The sequence below is a fragment of the Ostrinia furnacalis genome, unplaced genomic scaffold, assembly GCF_004193835.3.
Source record: "Ostrinia furnacalis isolate ACB-3 unplaced genomic scaffold, ASM419383v2 OfSCF5876, whole genome shotgun sequence".
Classification (NCBI taxonomy): Eukaryota; Metazoa; Arthropoda; class Insecta; order Lepidoptera; family Crambidae; genus Ostrinia; species Ostrinia furnacalis.
In genome coordinates this window covers 264,593-282,404 of record NW_021136115.1, presented here as the reverse complement: position 1 = coordinate 282,404, position 17,812 = coordinate 264,593, and the positions used below count along the sequence as shown (strand labels likewise).

The 17,812-nt window shown below is 36.6% G+C and overlaps 1 protein-coding gene across 2 annotated transcripts in view; it reads right to left on the bottom strand.

Moving 5' to 3' along the window:
- The window catches only part of acj6 (abnormal chemosensory protein 6), an 82,087-nt gene that overhangs the window by 22,139 nt on the left and 42,136 nt on the right, over positions 1–17,812 (bottom strand). For both annotated transcript variants that reach the window (XM_028316812.1, XM_028316813.1), the window contains exon 2: positions 5,432–5,488. In XM_028316812.1, the coding sequence (XP_028172613.1) occupies positions 5,432–5,488 (57 nt within the window). The remainder of the gene's footprint in view (positions 1–5,431; positions 5,489–17,812) is intronic.

The following is a 17,812-nucleotide window of genomic DNA, read 5'->3' as shown; positions in this document are numbered from 1 at the left end:
ATAAACAGTTTACATTGCTTGCGTAGTACTAAAGATTATTCGAACGTTGAGTACTGATACCGCAGTGGATAATGAGCACATATTTTGATTACTTTGTGTGTGTGAATTTCTAATGCGACACTGAGTTTCGAACTCAGCGCGTTGGCATCTCTCTATACCTCTATGATAGTGATGGATCACACAGCGAGCTTTGTACTGGAGCGCACAGGATTTACTAACCATTGATAAGTACAGATGCAAACACTGCGCCATCATATTATTACGTTATTGGGTACTTGATATCAGTCAATTGTCATACTTTTTATTAGCTCAAATTCCTCTAATTTTGGATAGCAATTGACTGAAAAAATGCAAATTGTAAAACAACTAAATTTTCAGGGTTACACGAAATGTGTTTTTCAAGAGCTTGTGTCTTGGAATTGTCGATTATTTGTGTCAACATCCCAATCGGATTTTGCAGCAAAACTGTAAAAAATGAACTGTTGACTGTACCTTCATGATCATTATTAAGGTCACTTAGCCCTTGGATGCAAGTTACCTGTTAACATGAACGTAACAATGGGTTATTCTTAGAAGCCAATGAAGGAGGTATAAATCCAGCCACCAGTTGGCTGCTTGTGAACTTACGACTTTAATGCAAGTAGCCAAGGGTCAAAAGTACGAGTCAAAGAAAACGGTTTTAAGTAGCCTGTAAACAAGAAAAATATGACTACAAAATAGGAGAATCCGAGCGTTGGTTTGGAACCAGTAGGTCCTATATTTTTCTGTTCTTATATTGGTAGTAATTTTTAAAATTTATTCAAAAACGTTATTGCTAAAACATTATATTTTTCAATTAGTTTAGAAATTGATTTATTGAATATAATATCAGGGATAAATTGACTTCATAATACATTTAAAACCGATGCAGTTAAACGCTAATGGTTAGTGATCACGACATGAAATTATTCTATTTAAGCATACATTTCTGAAAATACAAATCACGTATGAAACCCACCTTGTTTGTAGTTAGCCTCACACACTGGGATTGGCCATCATTGTACAAAAAAATCTTAAACTCATCGTATCGTGTTGACGTAGGTAGGTCTAAAATTTCAGTCTTTTGAATATTACCGAAACTGTACTCAGTACGGTTTATTTTTTTATTTTATTTTTGACGTGACGATCAAGCCGTAAGCCAAATCCTCAACCACGGAGGAACTGGCTATCTTACCTCTAACTGCCGTAACACAACAATGCTGTTAACATTGTTGTTATGGCGACAGACTTAGGTAATATGGTGGTAGCTAGCCAGGCGGACTTAGAACAAGCCCTACCACCAACTAAACCGAACAGAAAAATCTGCCCCTACTGGGAATCGACCCCGAGACCTCTGCGTCTGAAGCAGGTGGTCTTACCACTAGACCACAGAGGCGGTTATAAATGAAAACGGCGGTAAATGAAGCTCTATAAATATAGTGAATGGACAGACAGTAGATTCTTATTAACAGGATCCCATTATTAGGGAACCCTAATAACGTAGGTACCTAATAATTTTGATCATACCCAAACCCAAATTACGTATTGGATGTACATACCAATTATACAAAATTAATATAGCGTTTTTAGTATAATCTTACGCCCGTATTCACAAACGATGCTTAAGTAAAGCAGCAAATCGAACGCACAGCGTCGAATAAAGCTCTGTGATTAGTTCATGTGTAACCCTGTGCGTACACGTGCACTGTGAGGCCAATAATGTTCGTGAATACGGACGTTAATTCAATTAATGAGTACTTACTCGTGCGTCGCCTTCGTAACCAAAATCTTTAATGTCATATGCCAATGAACATCCACCTGCCCTTATTTAATAATGGAATCAAATATCTAACGTAATTATTTCACGTTGCCTTCACTTACTTTTTGTACGGTAACCAGTAGGGTTGCCACTTACCGCACTTAGTCATCCAGTTAAGTCTAAAATTAGGATCACTCATCGGCATCTTTAATAAACCTTAAGGTGAAACAAACTTAGATACTTAAATTGTTATCATTTCACATCTGAAGTAACTTGTTAACAAATATTTTTTATTTTCATAATATTACCGGAAAACTGATGGAGGTTCAAGGGTTAACTCTACATAGGGGTAAATTAACTAATGCCCGTATTCACATATATTACTATGAAGTCTCACTGTGCGCGTGGTCGCACAGGGTGCTATTCAATGCTGTGCATTCGATTTGCTGCTTCACTTAAGCAAGCATCGTTTGTCAATACGGGCATAAGTGTTGTAGGTAACGATTGAGGTTACATCTCTGGTGACTTGTCAACTGAAGTGCCAATTGACATGACATATCGTACTCTCCGACACAAAAAACTAATATTTTCCAACAATCAGCCGGATTCAATCCTGCAATGTCCTAGCAAAACTAGGTCTAGGAATCGAAACTAGGACTCCCTGATGGAGGTTGTCTATTCCAGCTATCAGATCACCGAGTCTATCAAATAAAATAACGATTTTTGGTCACAGATCGCACTCAGGCACGCTCAGTCTAATTTCGTCTGACAAGCCATCAAGGAGCTCTCCATTTATCGGTTCATCTGAAGCAACACTCGGGAGTGGTTACTTTTATATCACGAATTTAGGTCAGTCAGTTGAATTGATTGACAAAACGGTTTTAGCTTGACCCACCGCTAAATTACGATGAAATCGGTAAAAATGGTAAATGACTAGATTTTTTTTTTACTGTGACAGCGACACTGTCTGATTTTGAAACAGGGATTTTAATTAAGTATTTAATGTGGGTATTGATCAACGTACAATAGTAACTGTTAGGTAATCAGTGGTTATTAACGTTTATACCTATGCTCAACAGCTGTCTAACATCCGTCTGTTGGGGCATGTTCATAAAAAAGCTCTACAATATTACCTTCCCATTTAACATGCCATAGTCGTAATTAGAAAGAGAAATTCCAAGTGAATCTCGCCACCACTTCCGCCCTCCAAGAACCAAAACCAAGAGTGTTTTTTTTTATTATCACGAAAAGCTTTTCTTATTTTGGTCACTTCCGGTTTTCGAGCTTTACAACCCTTGCCACAACCCTCAAGGCTGAGAAGTAATTCCCTGAAATAAGCGCTGACATATCACGAATGTTATCAATTAATATCGATGGTACCTTTTTACTGACATTTTTGGGAACGTGAATGTTCTAACCTTTGAGTCCTCAACTTTTAATTTCCTAAAATGGGGTGAACTGTTTCTTGTGACCCATGGTACAGGCTACAAAAAACAGCACCCAATCCGAATTTACAATTTTTGATTGCAAAATTAGCATTTATAAAAGTACTGATGTCAATAAAATCATTTTTTTATTTTAATCAACTTCTTTTTTATTTTTTTGAACAGCTGCTGACTTAGATACTTTGATAGAGTGAGGACTAGTCAAGTCACTTCGTTTCGTATACTTTGAAGTCTGCACTAAAAAACAATATATTAAAGTTTGGTCTAACTAAATGAGGTATTTTCAACGAATGGCAGTCTTGAATCTGGACTTATAATAATATAACACTAATCGATAGTTTACTATTTCATTATTTATTTTATTTTTATTTTATTGACAAAGATCAACCAACCAAATATATTATCTAATCCAAATACGCAAATCAAAGCTCTTTTATTGTGACATTAAATCAACGAAAATACATGTATAAATACTATCATAATGAAGGCTGAAAAATTACAATTAAATCAATTTTGAATGTCACAAACGCCATTTAAACATATGTTACAGGAAATGTGTGAATTCTAGGAATTGTATACTATTCCTAGGAAATGTATACAATTCCGAAGCTTTTTAGGAAATGTATAAAGAAGAGATTTTTTAATACGCACATATCCTAGGAAATGTATACTTTTCCTAGGAATTTTATAGAATTCCAATATTGTATTAGGAAATGTATAAAACGAAGCGGCACAAGCGCGGTCGCGTGATCGGGTGCCCCTCGGTATGCCTAAAATTTCATTTAGCCAAACCACATTGGCCGGTAGGTACTTTTAACTTACAATTATTATTGTTTAGCCTGACAGTTGTTTTCGCACTATTATACTTTAGCCGAAAAAAATATTTGCCTATTGGCATCCTTTCTTTCGGTATCACGCATATTACGCTGAAGTCTTGGAAATCCCTAATTTTAACATCTCTTTTATTAAACTATTATTGGCATGAAGGTTTTAGTACTCCTGTAGCTGGATAACAAAGTCTCGGTTAGGTTAGGTTAGACTTGCGACCTTACACATACACAATGATGCAACATCCTCCCCTCGCACCGCATGTCCACGCGTATTCATTGAAATCTTAATTACATTTCCGATTGCTGTTTAGGAAATGTGTAAATTTCCTATGAAATGTGTCTAATATAATTTACATCACACATTTCCGGGTGATTTTAGGACTTATACACAATTCCTAGGAATTGTATACAATGACGGATTTCATACATTTCCTGTAACATATACAAATTGTTTGTGAACGGTTTCAATTATTATCGGCCACTTAGTGATTCAAATTAAAATCGACATAAATAGGTTTGCTTTTAACTGGCGAGTAAACAAGACATTTTTGGACCGATAGCTCACGATCAAAGTTCGTTTTGTCAGTTATCGTTAAGTCCGACGCGGAAATAAAACTTGTATAGTGCTTTTACCGGTACCATTGTTTTAACTGAATCGTTGTTAATTTGGATATTAACGATGCTTAAATCGATATATAATCACGAATCACGATGTTTTTAAGTTTTTACTCTGTCCGGCAGGGTTTTGAATACGGAAATATCCTTGTTTGTTAAAAGGAATATCCCAAAAAGGGCATAATATAAGACTGAAAAGAAATTTCCTTAATAAAGTAACGACCGAATTTTGTCTTACAAATATCACAAAAACAAGTATGAAAAGTCACAAAACTTTAAAATTCGTAGGTTTTATTAATTTACATTTCTTTTATGCCATGCCATTTTTGGGTTACTTAATACACACATCTATTATTAAATACAATACTTACGTGACCGAAAACTTAGAGCCCTTTCTGAAAACCCTGGAATTCAACACAAAAATGTATGCAAATAAAAATCGCGCGCAGCCTCAAGACAAAATAATAAAATATCTTTGGCCAAAGATCGCAAGCAGCATTCGCAATGCTACAGCTAGAATGCGGGGTGGGGCAGAAAGGAAAATGGCCAAGTATGCGCGCAAACTGACGCACAGAACATTCAGGGGGCGTCAAACTAATAACACACGAACGTCTTTGGTATAAGGTGCATGTTTCGGTCGGTTCAACCATTTTATGCACCTTACGCCCTTTGTTTGACGCCACAAGACATTTCTGTGCTGTAGTATTCCATCTGAATTTAAGCGCACGCGCATCCTTTACCGTGCTCCTATTGAGTAGACTTACATTGTGCCGTGGTGACCAGGAGTTGCACATCAGCGATGCATCCTCCAATATTCGACTCTGTAACAAAAAACCTTTGCTTTTTTAGAGTATCGTATAATGATCATGCTTAGAAAAACTACTCTCTAATTTACACTTATAAATCGTGTCAATTTTAATTCATTTTCATCATAAGTGTTCATGGATATTATTATTGTAATGTTTTTTTTAATTTTATTCAATTTTTATTTAAAATGTTTTTAACAGCCCTACTTTTAAAATACTCGTACGTTAGCAGTTGATAGGTCAATCAATAATGTCTGTCAATTGGCACATATTTACCGTAAAATGGTTTAATAGCATCAAGAGTATTAAATTGCCCTAATTGAGTGCGCAAAGTAAATAACTATGATCGTTACTGAGCGAGCATTACGAATGCAGCGGCCCCGCCTTGCGCGACTTATGAATGCTTAAACAGCTTCCGTTTGGACATATACATATTAGCCGTAATTTTTACTTGTACCATGACATTTGTTGTTTACCGTTCACGACCGTTATTCATTTTGTAAGTGCTACGTTACACTTAAGTAAACGGTTGATTCAATTATTTTTTGGATGATTTATGTGGCCAATACAGTTTTTTAGGGTTCCGTAGTCCTTGAAAAATCTGGAAAAATGCATGATAATAGTGCTTTTTATGAACATTCAAGGAAAACTATAACGGTTCAGTTAGTTTAAGAGTAATAGTCGTTTAACTCATGTACATGCATTTTGTCTCTTTCTGCTAAATTTAACCATTGTATTGTATTGTTATATGTGTGTTAATAAAGTTATTTATTATTATTATTATCATGTATTACAAAATTTTTTCATACCTAATAAAAAAATCCTTACAAGAAAATAATTAAAAGGGACTTTAGATAAAGTGATTGCTTGCTTCTGAAATATATACATGTTACGGCTAAAGATAGATGTGAACCTAAACTTAAGATTAGCCGGCTAAACTTAAGTTTATCTTCGAGAAGCAGCTAAAGTTCGATAACATGTTAGTTTGCGTCGTAATATTCCATCTTTAGCCGGCTAATGTGCACATTAGCCAAAACGAAACGGCTAAAAATTTATTCGATGGGCGCACCAGGCTGGCGGAGGGCTTGAACTACAGAAGATTCTATAATGACCAAATGGTTCCTTATTATTTTATTTTAATGATTAGGTAGATATGTTTTAGTAATTAATATTTTGTTATTGTAATAATTGTAATTTTGAATACCTAAATAGGTACATAAAAGTATGTGTTTAATCGCCTCTGTGGTCTAGTGGTAAGACCACCTGCTTCAGACACAGAGGTCCCGGGTTCGATTCCCAGTAGGGGCAGATTTTTCTGTTCGGTTTGGTTGGTGGTAGGGCTTGTTCTAAGTCCGCCTGGCTAGCTACCACCATCTTACCTAAGTCTGTCGCCATAACAACAATGTTAACAGCACTGTTGTGTTCCGACAGTTAGAGGTGAGATAGCCAGTTCCTCCGTGGTTGAGGATTCCGGGTGAAGCTCGCTTCCACCTTCGGCCTGATCGTCAGTTACCATCAGGTGAGATACAGGCCAAGAGCTTCCTCGTTGTGGATAACATTTTTTAATAAAGTTTTCGTGTCAAAATAGTAAACATTATTACATTGTTTCCTTTTCCATTTCCTTCTACATTTTTAGCCAAGGGCCTGCGGTTACACTTAAGTTTAGCCGGCTAAAGATAGAAGAAACTAACATTAACGCCTCGTCGAAGATAAACTTAAGTTTAGCCGGCTAATCTTAAGTTTATGTTCACACCTATCTTTAGCCGTAACATACATATATATGACTACTTAATATGTGGTAATGACGGACAACTACGGAAGCCTACACTTCGCGTCGCACGACGCGCACTGAACAATTTTTTTTATTAAAGATTCTAGTATCTTCACTAACGGAATAGTAACTTTTAAATACTGTCTTCTGTATTTCTAGAGGCAGTTAGAGTAAGAAGACTCTTCGAGTCTGAAGAACGTTTTCACCTACTAAGTTAGTCTTTTTAAGGTCCCGAAAATTCAAAAAAAGTTTAATTTATAGCTAAATTTGACCAACAGCATCACATCTGTCCAAAGAAACACTATTCATTGTCCTTTATATTCAAACTGACATGAACTCTATCAAATGCGGATTACTCGAAGTCCGTTGACTCGAGTTGAGCAAACGTTACAAACCGTTATCTAAGCTTCATAGCCCATTGAATTGACAAGCGCAATTTACCTCACCCGTCACTTATGTAATCCTGAATCAATTTCTTTTTATCAACCAGAAAACTGAACTTATATCCCAAGACATAAGTTTCAATATCCATTGTGCGTCAATGCAAAAGTAGTAGGTCAATCATCGGCATATTATAACCAATTTAGCATTACTGAGCGGTTTTCAGCCATAAATTATGCAAGTCAGTTTACTTTTATAATGCTACGCTTAGTCAGCTAAGTACTTGGCTTGTAGGGTAGGACAGATAGATAGGTTCAGTTCGAAATTGAACTCATGAGCGACTCTGAGTCCGCATTGTACTGAAAGATAGTTATGTGGGCCCTATTTAGTTGAACTCTCGATTTGGAGGTTCTAGATTCAAGTCTATACAAGAGAATGCCACATTAATAATAATAATAATCACTATCTAAACATGGTATTGCGAGTACTCAATTGCGTATCTACTCGTATAAAAGAATCCTGAAGTCCTGCAAATTAAAGTGGTGTGTTTTCTGAAGCACATCATTGATTTCTCCCTAAAGGCTCATTAGATTCACACTAAGTCCTAACCTGTACGAATAAGTAAACAGCTGGTCAAGCTGTTCTCTATTTAATTTGCTCAGCTCCAGAGGAAAAGCACGAAAGCTGATGTGGAAAGCTCGTTGAATGTATTTATAAACCAAATTGACTGCTTAGCACCTTGCAATTTGCTTAGTTTTCCAACACTCGCCTGAATTATTTATTCGTTTAGTCGTATGAACGATCTCAGTACGAAAAAGACTTTAAGCTCTCTTAACCATCTACCTTGTGGTTACAATAATTACAATACTTAGATGCTTTAATAGTATGGAATGTTGTCTGTCACAGAAAAACTTTATCGCGCTATAAACTATCCTATGTCCTTTCCCGGGACTCAAACTATCTCTACGCCAAATTTCATCAAAATCAGTTCACTATCGATAACACTCCTCTGAAGGTTGGAGACTCTACACTCGAAGTTGTTGACAATTATGTATACCTGGGACAAACAGTCCAGTTAGGTAGGTCCAACTTCGAGAAAGAGGTCAATCGTCGAATCCAACTCGGATGGGCAGCGTTCGGGAAGCTTCGCCGTATACTAATAAATAAATAAATAAATACTCACGTCCGAAATACCGCAGTGTCTCAAGTCGAAAGCATTTGACCAATGTGTGTTGCCAGTGATGGTATGCGGATCTGAGACGTGGTCGCTTACTATGGGCCTCATAAGAAGGCTCAAGGTCACCCAAAGGGCGATGGAGCGGGCTATGCTCGGAGTTCCCTGCGTGATCGAATCAGAAAGTAACCGACATAGCTCGCAGAATTGCTAAAATCAAGTGGCAGTGGGCGGGGCACATAGCTCGTAGAGACGATGGCCGTTGGGGCAGGAAGGTTCTCGAGTGGCGACCACGGGCTCGAAGACGTAGCGTGGGCAGGCCTCCTACTAGGTGGACCGACGATCAGGTAAAGGTCGCGGGAAGAGCCTGGATGCGGGCAGCGCAGGACCGTTCATTGTGGAAAACCTTGGGGGAGGCCTTTGTCCAGCTGTGGACGTCATTTGGCTGAAACGAACGAAGAATGCTACCTACCAATGCTTAACCCGGCGAGCGTAAGGTTGGGTGTGGTACACCCAGACCTTGAAAAATCGATTAATATTTTAATAACGAATTGTTGTTATGCTTCGTGCGCTTGAGTAGCTGCGCGGAGGGACATACGGAAGCGTCCCTTGCCACTGTTTCAGGCGACCGCCGCCCGGGGTATGCTGAGGACGAGGTGGAAGCTGTCCGCGGGTGCGTGACACCCGCCTTACGCTACTTGTAACGAATTTGATCAAACTCATTTTATTTTATTTTTATTATTTTATGGATTTTTTTGGTTTTTCTTCAGGCTAAAGATCTAGAATGTCTTACTAAGATAATCAAATAGATTATCAGGTCTTTTCAAACAAACTGAAGTCAGTTCTTCCGACAAGTAAAATAAAATAAAATAAAAACAAGTCTGGTAGTGACCAAAATATTGATAATGTCAACGAAAGAAATTTTGAAAGTGACACAGGAGTAGGAGATGTATGACGAAGGGCAGCATGAAGGATTGATAGAGAATAATGGCGAAGGCAATGGTAGTTATTTGTTGGGAAAACATGGAACAAAATATGGTTCACAGTACCGAAAATTCGTCTGTAAAAACTGCACAAAATCTCAAAACGAGTTAAATATTTTTTTATTAGTTTTACTATCCATTTTTAGTGTTATTTTGTTCTTATGTTGAGTCTATTTAAAGAAAAAATAGTCTTTATTGTTTTTGTTTTCATATTTTTGACAAAAAATCATAAACATGTGCCATTGTAAGTTCTAATTGTCAATTTTCTTAATTTCTTAAATAAATAACATTGCTAAATTATTTACTGTAATTTGTTTCTTAAATAAGTTCAAAATATAACTAAATATCAGTTTAATATCAAAGAAAATAGATATTAAAAATAATAGTGTATAATAACCACACAAACACGATCTGGGTGTGCTACACCCACCTAGCGCTTTTTGTTATTTTTTCCAACCTTACGCTCGGCGGGTTAAATATCAACAAAATGTAAAACTAAAGTTAAAAATTACCCAAAGTTTCTACAATCGTTCGAAAAGTGCATTTTGCTGACATTTAAATTTAAACTGCAATTGGTTAAACTACGGATCAAGAAACTGGGCCTTAGAGACCTTGACTTTCTTCGTCTGCCTGAAACTTCTCGAAGAAAGCCGAGGCTAAGTCTGGATAAACCAAATTAATGCACTTTCCGCAGTCTATCTAAGCCTCGCCAAGGGCGATAAACACAAAAATATTTCACTGAATTTTATAGAGCACCATTGAATAGGTCAACCTTAATTTTTAATTAATAGATCTTACTTAATGAACCATAGAAAATTTTAAATATATGTTACGGTCTAAGTGATAAATGTGAAAATTATGAATAATCGCCGGTTATTATGAATAATCACCGCATGATTTGGTAAATGTGATTAATATGAGGTCATTTATGTGTGTATAAAACTAAATAGGCGGCTTAGGGGTGGCCCAAGGGCCACCCCCGCCGCACCTTAACCTATTTTTCACTTTAAATCAAAACATTATGTTATAGGCATCATGGGAAAGTAATATTATGCAAGAAACATTCCAAACTCATTATGCCAAATTATATTAATATACGATATCAAAACGTTCAAAAGTTTGGCTGTAGGTACACGAGCACGTACACAAGATGTTGTTCTCTTTTATGAAATTTGTTAGTACTAAGGTCGAATTATTAAATAATCACTGTTAAATGTGATTAATTTATCATTTTTACCGCGACTGTCGGTAATTATTCATAATGACCGGTTATTATTAATAATTTTCAATTTATCACATTAACCGTAACATATATATTACTCAAAGGTGACTGACAAACTGACTGACTGACATAGTGATCTATAAACGCACAGCCCAAAACCACTGGACGGATCGGGCTGAAATTTGGCATGCGGGTAGATGTTATGACGTAGGCATCCGCTAAGAAAGGATTTTACGAACCTCCACCCCTACGGAGTAAAACGGGATCCACGCGTACGAAGTCGCGGGCGGCCGCTAGTAGTCTATAAAACACTAAGTATAGATACTCTCAATCACAAATCAACAGCATACTGAATTTACGGACTTAATTCAATAATTAAGACGGTAAATTCGTTGAAAATACATTGAAAATACGTTTTCCACTACCGTGATGGTATCCAATAAGCCAATACTCGTATATAAATAGCCTTCAACCATGGGGACCATTAGATGCACCATGGTTCCTGCAACCTTTATGAGGTCCATCAAGCAGATGTCAGTCTGCGCTTACCACACACGCAGTGACGTAGACGGGGAAACGCACTCAACGTAACCAAAAATAAAAGACTAACCTCAATCTATAAATCTATCTACACTAACATTAATAAAAAGAAAGAATTTGTATTGAATAAGCTCCGAAACTACTGGACCGTTTTGAAAAATCTTTTACCATTACGCCCGTATTCACAAACATTACTATGAGGTCTCACAGTGGTGGACGCACAGGGTGACACATGAACCAATCACAAAGCTCTATTCACTTAAGCAAGCATCGTTTGTGAATACGGGCGTTAGAATCCTACATCAGTTTTGATGAACAAGTTCAGCTCAGCTATGATCTATAATAAAAGAAAGTCGTGTTAGTTACTCCACTTATAACTCAAGAACGGCTGAACCGATTGAGCTGAAAATTGTCAGGGAGGTAGATTAGAGCCAGGAGAAGGACATAGGATACTTTTTATCCCGTTCGACAGCATTCCCGTGTGATTTGACATGAAACGTCAGTCACTATAAAACGTGGTATAACAAAAAAGAATCAGACTTGGAATAACAAACCACGCGGGCGAAGCCGCGGGCGGAAAGCTAGTATAAAAATAGAACCTCCTCGTTTCGGATAAAAAAATCAAAATTTGATCTGAAAAAGCGGGAAATACTAAGCCGGCTTATCAAGTCGTCGATTATTGTCGCAGCAATACCGCAGAGATTCGATTCCAAGCGACTGTGTTCTATTTGTTTGTACATAGTTACAATTTCTCTGAAACCAGCTTCAATTACAGACTTTTTGAAGGATTTATACTGTCGATTGAATGTAATAAAATAACATTTATACACTACGAAAGATGCCCAACAAAACGTGGGCGAGGTATTATAATTTTCCTTTCAGATATCGAGAAAATACGGGAATTTTTATTTTATTAAGGCCGGTGATGAGCAAAGTTATGATTTCATTAGTGCTGATATAAACCTTATTATAGCACACTTGTTACCATTTTAAAGGATTATGCTTTTTGTTCTACATCATAAAATAAAAATAAAATAAAATCATGTAAGTAATTACTGTATAGGTAGCCCTGTCCTCCGACCATTAATGAAAATGAGAAGAAAAATATTATCTTCCTAATCTTTTCGTTATTGAATATTTATTAGCAAAACAGCAAAACAAAAAGTGTGTATTAATAAAGCGTTACTTGATTTTATGTCATGATAATTTCAAAATAACCTTTAATTAATTATTGAAGAGTAGATATTATTAATAATCTACAAACAAACAGATTTTAATGTAAATAGATACGAAACTTTGAAAGGGTTAACGTATACTGTCAAAGGAGCAGTTAATTTCACGAAAATACAGGGTGACTATAGAAAATCGCGGGTCTTAAAACGGATTGAGATATGCATCGTAGCGACATCTTCCGCTGTCGCCTTTAATAATTAATTTTCAGCCCTTTGCAGGCTGTTAAACGGCGTGACTAAAGAGGGGGGCCCTCTCCCACCCCACAAACTTTTAATACAGAGGTCCGTGCGAAACACGGCCGGTTTTAAATACTGCGTTGGATTATAAGGGCAAAATGTACTTACATTTTGAGGATTTCATGGAAAAATTCGTTTTAAATTTGGCTCTGTACGGCTTTAGGCTTATATTTTTCTGAAAATGTTTTTCAACTTAACAGTAAATTCACTTTGAAATAAAATTCTGGACCACATTAAAATTTGATTGAATATTTCAGACGCATTTTATCTGTGGAGGTCAACTTACCATAAACGTCTGCCAGTCGATTAAACCCACCAAATTATGTAATATAATATTTTAGATCCAGCTACTGTGACTCCCATTTATTGTGTCAACTATTCATACTATAAGTATATTCATACTCTAATAAATAAGTTCCTACTTAAGTAAGAATTATTTTTTCTCTTGAGAATAACATTTTAATTAAGATAATACGGGCATACGATAAATTACTAACATATTTTATCTTCGAGACTGGTATATTACCAACAATAAAGTTTTTTAATTAAGCCGAATATCGATATTGTGCTATTTATATAAGATCTTTTGCGATCGGGATGGTTTTTGGTGGAATTGGATATTAAGGGTCATTTTTAGCACTGATTTATTTCGTTACTGATATAAATTGCAGATATCTTTTTTCTTTTCATCACTAATAAGAGCCCCATCCTCTATCTTATACTCTTGTTATTTCACAACGAAAATATATTATCTGATGTGCTGTCAATGGATTGAACACATATTTTATCATTTACTCGTAGTTGTTATTTAAAAACTTTTCTTGCACCTAGGTATTTTGCGATTCAAAATAGAAGGAGATTTAAAAATGTCTAAAAAGATCTAAGCGATCCAATTAACGAATAACAGGTTTCAAAAAAATACATACGATACTTCAAAAAAATTTCCTCATTCTCTTAAGAAACTTATTACGAGTACCAAACTAATCATATAATAAACAAAAATTCTAATCCGCACTAAAAAGACAATATTATTAATAATTTCAATCATGCCGCATAAAGACACCCCAATGCACTTCGACACTACGCCCCGGTAATAGCCGGCTTCGGACCGCCCACCTGCCAGCTCACACCGGCCCAGCTGTAAAAAATTACGGACCACTCAAATCCGCCTATCGACAATTACATCCGCTAAACGAGCCACCCGAGTTCCCGACCATCTTGCCTAAATCATCCAGCAAGCTGATAGGGATGGCGAGGCGAACGATTTTTTAATCGATTCGAATCGGAAAGAATCAATTTAAGAGTTTCAGAATACTGAGTAAATGTTTTGATGAATTTCTTTTTGAGTAGTATGAAGGAAAGAAATATTTTTTGTTTTTAATTTATCATTTGCTGATGGATTTTTGTTACTGGCTTTGTTATGGAAAAAATAAAACTATCATTTAAGAAAACTATAAGCCATTGACTAAACATTTTTGAGGAGAATGTAACTAAATATTTTTTTTACTTTCAAGAATGCAATTTACGAAAACAAATTCTGTAAACTTCTATGAACAATGGAATCGATTTATTCTTCGATTAATCGAATCCAAACCGCCATCACTAGGCTGTAAATTCGACGGGCTTTTTAAGAAGGACGGACACATCCAATTTGCGCGGGAGAGAAAGAGACGCCTCAGATTATGGTAATGGCGATAAAAATGAGGGTGGGGTACTTAAGAGCAATTTAAAGATATTGTATTTAATGTTCGGAGGGGGCGGCTTATTGTGAATTGATAATTGGGGGCCTATCGGAGTTTGGAAGTGCGACGTTTGAGCGTACGGCATGTCAAGGTGGGCACTAGCATCTTTTGTGATTGTATTAGGGTCGAGTTTACAACAACAGTGTATAGTCCAATGTGATCTTAATGTGCGTGGGGCGAAGGGTCTTATACTTAGTATGAGCGGGTTTTTGCAGATTAGAATCTGGGAAACTAATTGGTTTTGAACCAGGATAACCCTATTCTTGAATGACTAAGGTTGAAATTCCAGACTAAAAGTTTGCTTAGTTTAATTTGAGTAAGTTTAACTGTAATAGACCAAAAGTACATAACGTATAATATACTCGTAATAGTTTGTGAAATAGGTATTGAAGTTTATGTAGAGTGAATCTACACTCTGTAAAAAAATGCGTCAAGTGCTTTTATGTAATTTGTACAGTCGCGGAATGAAAAGGTTCGTCACCTTAGTGTCGGTTTTCGCTTGCACTGTGAGAGTCAAACCTGCCAACATAACCGTGCAAGAAACATTGCTGCTAACATTTAAATAAATATGACGTTTGCTAACGAATAAGGTTTTGCTTGTTTAATTTTCTATCCCATCAGTGCAATGTTACAAAATGTAGTTTTTTTTAATTAATAGATAATGGCAGGTTGAGCCAACAAGAAGGTTTTAGTTTATCAATCATAATAATCTTCTTGACAAGTTAAATCGTCAAACAACTTTGATCTGAATAATTTTGAACTTAACTGGCGAACAGTTAAAGATTATTTTCTCTAACTCGAGATTATTCTGTAACATAGTTTCAAAAGGTAATATGTGCTCGCGATTCGTTGAAGGAATCAATTTGAAAACTGACGAACCTTTTCATTCCGTGACTGTACATGTATAATTATTTATGTTATCTGGCACAAAATGTAACTTACTAGGGTGCATATTATTTCAATTAATTAAAATTGTAGATCGTGAGTGTTATTGGTCTAATTATGTACATTGTAAGGTAAATTAACAAAAATAAGTGACCATACGATTTAAAAATAATTCTAATTAGTAATGGGTAAGTAACACTGTTGCCGATAGTAACTTGAAAAAGCGCTCTTGTAATAAGTAAATAAACGCAAATCTTTAGCATTTTCCAAAAAAAAAAACATAATATTTAATCCATTAGTCTCGAATTCTCGGTATAGGAAGGATAATCAAATAATAGTAGATAATTAATAATGATCTCGTGAATTCCAGCACCACTTTAGGTCTTCAATGCATGGCCAATAGACACAGCTTATAAATAAACCTATCATGCGCGGCTGTCAACGGTTATGATACCATAATCCAGATATCAGAACCAGCGGTCGCCATAACCGCCTATTGTCCATGCAAATTTAACCGGATCCAGCGCATCCGATGGCTTAGATAGCGTCCGAACCGGTTTGACGGATATCCGGATACGGATGAGCGACTGGCATAATGACATCGGTAATGAGTGAATGCTGCTGGTTACGGATTCGAAAGTTTTATTTTTAAGCAAGATAAGGCCGATTTAAAACAAACAAAAAAACTGTTTTTATAGATTGCGCTTAAAAACTTCGTAGAGCTTTGTGCGGAGCTCGTAGCAGCACTTGAAAAGACTTTGTTCTAAAATTCTGCTGTAAATTACCTACTATGTTAGTACTCGTTCGGAAATCTTCTGCCAACTTTATGCTAAGTTATTTTCTTTTTATAAAAATAACGCTCTTTTAATGTCATAATCTCTAGCCAATGAGGGCTATCGTTTTTATACTTAACAGTTGGGACCCCTGGCGATTGACAGGACCTTACTCTACAGTGGCGCCATCTTGATGAGTGCAAATGCGATAGTCCTCCTACCACTTTCGCGCTCACCAGTTGGTGCCACTGTCTTCGCTACTAGCAAGTGACAGGACCTTAATCTACAGTGGCGCTAACTGGTGAGCGGTAAAACGATAGCCCTCATTTAAATGAACCCGGTGGAAACGTGCAGAATAAAAATAAAATTGTGTCGGGAAAAGCTTAAATCTAATCTCCGTTGAAATGTTTGAATGAATAAGTACACAAAATCCGGTGTATGACGAATAAATTTATTTTCGCGCGTCGTTTACTAAATTTATTTGATTTATTTCTAGACCAGCGTGGGTCTAAAGCCGTCATTGCTGGCTGTTCAAATTCAAAACAAATGGGAGTTCATAGGAATGTTTACGTTCGGTTTTCATTCATGTAGGTGTGGTAGGCTTTTCAGGTATTTTGAAATTGTACAAGACCGTTTCAATCACTGAGTCTGCAGCCTGGTGGTTCACTTATCGGACTACAATGCTAGCAGCGTTCGAAGGTAATAGCAGAGTAAATACAAATGAGTAGGTCATCTTCATAGAAACGCACCGAACGCAGTTTGAATGTGAGCGCGCGCCAATACGTATGCGGCGCGCACGCACACACTGACAAAATTCGGGGTAACTCACCGCTAATCAACGCTAAATTTTGTATTTACTCTGGTATTGATGAGCATACAGACAGATGCGTTATCTGAGTAATCTCAAATTTATTTCTTTCCGAAAATGTATTTTATGAAGTCTGAATTTTTTTTTTGCTCATAACTGAACGTTGACCGCTACTACATAGTTACTAGATCTAGATTACATAATATAATAATATGTTGCAGTCAGAAAAGTAAAAAAGAACCATACAAACGTGTTTTATATTTCGTTACTTTTATTAAATCTATCATTGTTTCGTTTCGTTAATAATCGTTAAAATAAGCAATACCAACCCTAAATTAGCGACGCGTTTCAGTCTCGCCGCGAACGGCGGAGCGGAGTAACGAGTTGCATTAGCGCGCATCGTTACCGTTACCGTTACCGTTAACGATTATCGTTACGGCCCCCCTAACGAATGGCGCCAATTGTGGCGGTTTCTATGTGGCGCACTTCGCTTTGTAGGGAGGACTTATGTGCCCGAGTGTACCTTTAAGGCTTTAATGGCAGGCTTCTTTAATTAATCATAACTCGTGATTCCGTTAGCTTTGTCGCGCA